We start from the raw sequence: 2,493 nt of genomic DNA, 5'->3' as shown, positions 1-2,493 counted from the left end.
ATGATCGTCTTTGACATTTGGGGAAAGCTACATCCTTTCGAAGGCTCTTGCATTGACAACCCCCTCCCCCCCTCCCCCCCAATCCCAAAAAAAAAAAAAAAAATTCATTGCGCTCATTCTTGGGATCTCCATATCCAGTTCACTAGTACCTAGGGATACTCCTCCTAATAGGAGTGTGTGTTTGATTGTATAGTCTTTTTCCTTCTTTTTCTTTCTCCTTCCTTTTGCTTTGTGAGGGTGTTATACTCCTTCGGCCTTGTTGAATATATTATTGATTCACACCACACACACACACAAAAAAAAAACCCAAGAATTTAATATCCTCTAATCATCTCCATGAAAAACTCCTTCATCTGCTCAGTTACATACTCATCAACATGTGTCCCCTGGAAAATCAACATAAACTTGCTTAATAATGATGATGATGATGATGATGATAATAATAATAGTGAAAATATTCTAGAATAACCCATGTTTTCGTTGCATGAAAGAAGTGATACGGTAATTCTGACCATTGGATATTAAGGAAATGATATGCATAACATGTAAAATTTCAGATCAAGTTTCAATGTATCCTGTCATTTGTGGGCATACCATCTTCTCAATGCCCATGCATCCCATGGTAGTCCTTGATTTTTTTTAATACCTTATTATACCAATTAACAAACTCTGATTGAACTGAAACTTGTAATACGAAGTTAAGAACCTTCAGTCAATCTACGAATGGAATTTCAGCTCCACTTGAACTACCATATAGCAGTTAGCTAGCGCAGGGCAGGCATGATACATATATTGTGCCAATATGGTCCCTCTTATACTAATGAAGGACCCAATAGCAGGCCCAACATATGTTACCATACTGTGACGGTACATTAATGCAGCATGCTAGCTAATCATCCTACAAGATTGCAGTACCATTTACTAACAGTTTTTTGTTCTTGGTTCCTCTTATATATCTCACCTACCTCAACAGAAAATGAAACCAGAATTGCCCCTTTGGAGGTGGTAAGGTTGGTGTCAATGACTTCAAATCCAACAGAATCTAATGCCTCCATCAATTCATTGAACAGCCCTTTCTTTTGTCCACAAATTATCTTTATCCACAGTTTATTCCCATCTAAAGCAGTCACCTGAACATCTTCCTGTTAACAATCACAGTGGTGAGATTAATAGTGGCAAAATACAGCCTAATGACCAATAATAACATGGTTTAATTCTTCCTAACACTTATATTTAATGGGTATTAATAAAACTAGGTTTAACTCTGGTTTGAACTGGAAACCTGAACCAACCCAATCTGATCCATTTCCTCCTAAGGAGAACAATAATTAGTTTAATTTTTGCATATTATTTCAGTAAAATAGAATCAAATGGAATACTAGTTCTGACATAGCTGAGGAGTTGTTGCAATTTTGAAATTGAAATTGATTACACGCTTGCTCTTTAATGAGCATATGGTTAATTTTATAGGCAAAACAACAATTTCATGCATGTTAAAAATAAAATATCACCCTTCTTCTTCTCCTAATGTTTTCACCACCATCACATCTCCCCACCCTCGCCACTTTTGCCACTGCCACTATCCATCCTCTCGCAAAGAAATATAGAGAATATATTCTCAGAAATTGAACTACCAAATGGAATTCTAATTCTTAAAATATTTCAAATTAATGTAACCAATAATTTCAATTTCTCCATCAAAAAATCTTTTTGTTAAAATCAATCCAATATTGAAATAGAAATCACACCAAATCTGGCCTTTAGGGGAGAAAGATGATATTAATGTACCTCTATTTTGCATTTCTCAGTCACTTGTACAGTATCATCCATGCTTCCAACGTTCACTTGACCAGACATTATTTCCATCTCTTGAAGCTTCTCACTGAGACCCTTCACCTCTTCTTGTAACCCCTCAATGTAACTAATCGCATCACTGAGTATTGTTCCTTTATTCATCTGAAATCTCACAAAAGTTTTCATATTTAGATGAAGCAAAAGAAAGAAAGAGAGAAAAGGGAGTTTATAATGAAGGTAAGGTGATTGCATTTGTGATAATTGGGACTACTGCACGTAGAGACATGAGCCTGTCATCAAGCTTCTTCCTCCTCTTCCTCTCAGCTTCAAGGTTCTTCGATTTAAACTCCGTATTTTTGTCGTATTTTCGCCGGCCCCGCCCAATTCTTGCCTGCAACTGGTTGCTCACTTCTTCAATGGCTTCAAAATCATCCATGGTTGAACCCACAAATTCCATTATAGGAGATGGTAAGGAAGAGATAATGAAGCAGCTGGCTCTCAAAAGAGAATATTTATGAAGGAAGAAAGGAGAGGACTGAGGGGGAGACAGGAATCTGTTTTTAAGTAATGTGGTTTGTTGGGATGTTGTACTATTCAACAATGATCATGGGTTTTCCTCCTTAGAGTGGAGAAGCTCAGTTTAGCATGGGAGTGGAGAGATGATCAGGTTTTCTAATATTGGGCCGTTTGAGTTGTTGG

At 37.0% G+C, this 2,493-nt stretch overlaps 1 protein-coding gene across 1 annotated transcript; it reads right to left on the bottom strand.

Annotated features, from left to right (window-relative positions):
* Positions 1-314: 314 nt before the first annotated feature.
* LOC122070841 (transcription factor DYT1) lies at positions 315-1,956 on the bottom strand. The gene is made up of 3 exons (XM_042635084.1): positions 1,789-1,956; positions 966-1,142; positions 315-386 (listed from the first exon to the last, which is right to left on the bottom strand). Exons 1-3 carry the CDS (start codon positions 1,954-1,956, stop codon positions 315-317), a joined length of 417 nt encoding a protein of 138 aa, XP_042491018.1.
* Positions 1,957-2,493: the final 537 nt, after the last annotated feature.

This window comes from Macadamia integrifolia, unplaced genomic scaffold (assembly GCF_013358625.1).
Source record: "Macadamia integrifolia cultivar HAES 741 unplaced genomic scaffold, SCU_Mint_v3 scaffold_128A, whole genome shotgun sequence".
Lineage (NCBI taxonomy): Eukaryota > Viridiplantae > Streptophyta > Magnoliopsida > Proteales > Proteaceae > Macadamia > Macadamia integrifolia.
This window is presented reverse-complemented; position numbering and strand designations above follow the sequence as displayed.

What these genes read in the sequence shown, in the direction of transcription:
- LOC122070841 (XM_042635084.1), bottom strand. Translation starts at nt 1,956, where the DNA reads ATGAATAAAGGAACAATACTCAGTGATGCGATTAGTTACATTGAGGGG. An exon ending in CTGAGAAATGCAAAATAGAG is followed by an intron (nt 1,143 to 1,788) that starts GTACATTAATAT and finishes GATTGTTAACAG; the next exon opens with GAAGATGTTCAGGTGACTGC. An exon ending in TGGTTTCATTTTCTGTTGAG is followed by an intron (nt 387 to 965) that starts GTAGGTGAGATA and finishes TTGATTTTCCAG; the next exon opens with GGGACACATGTTGATGAGTA.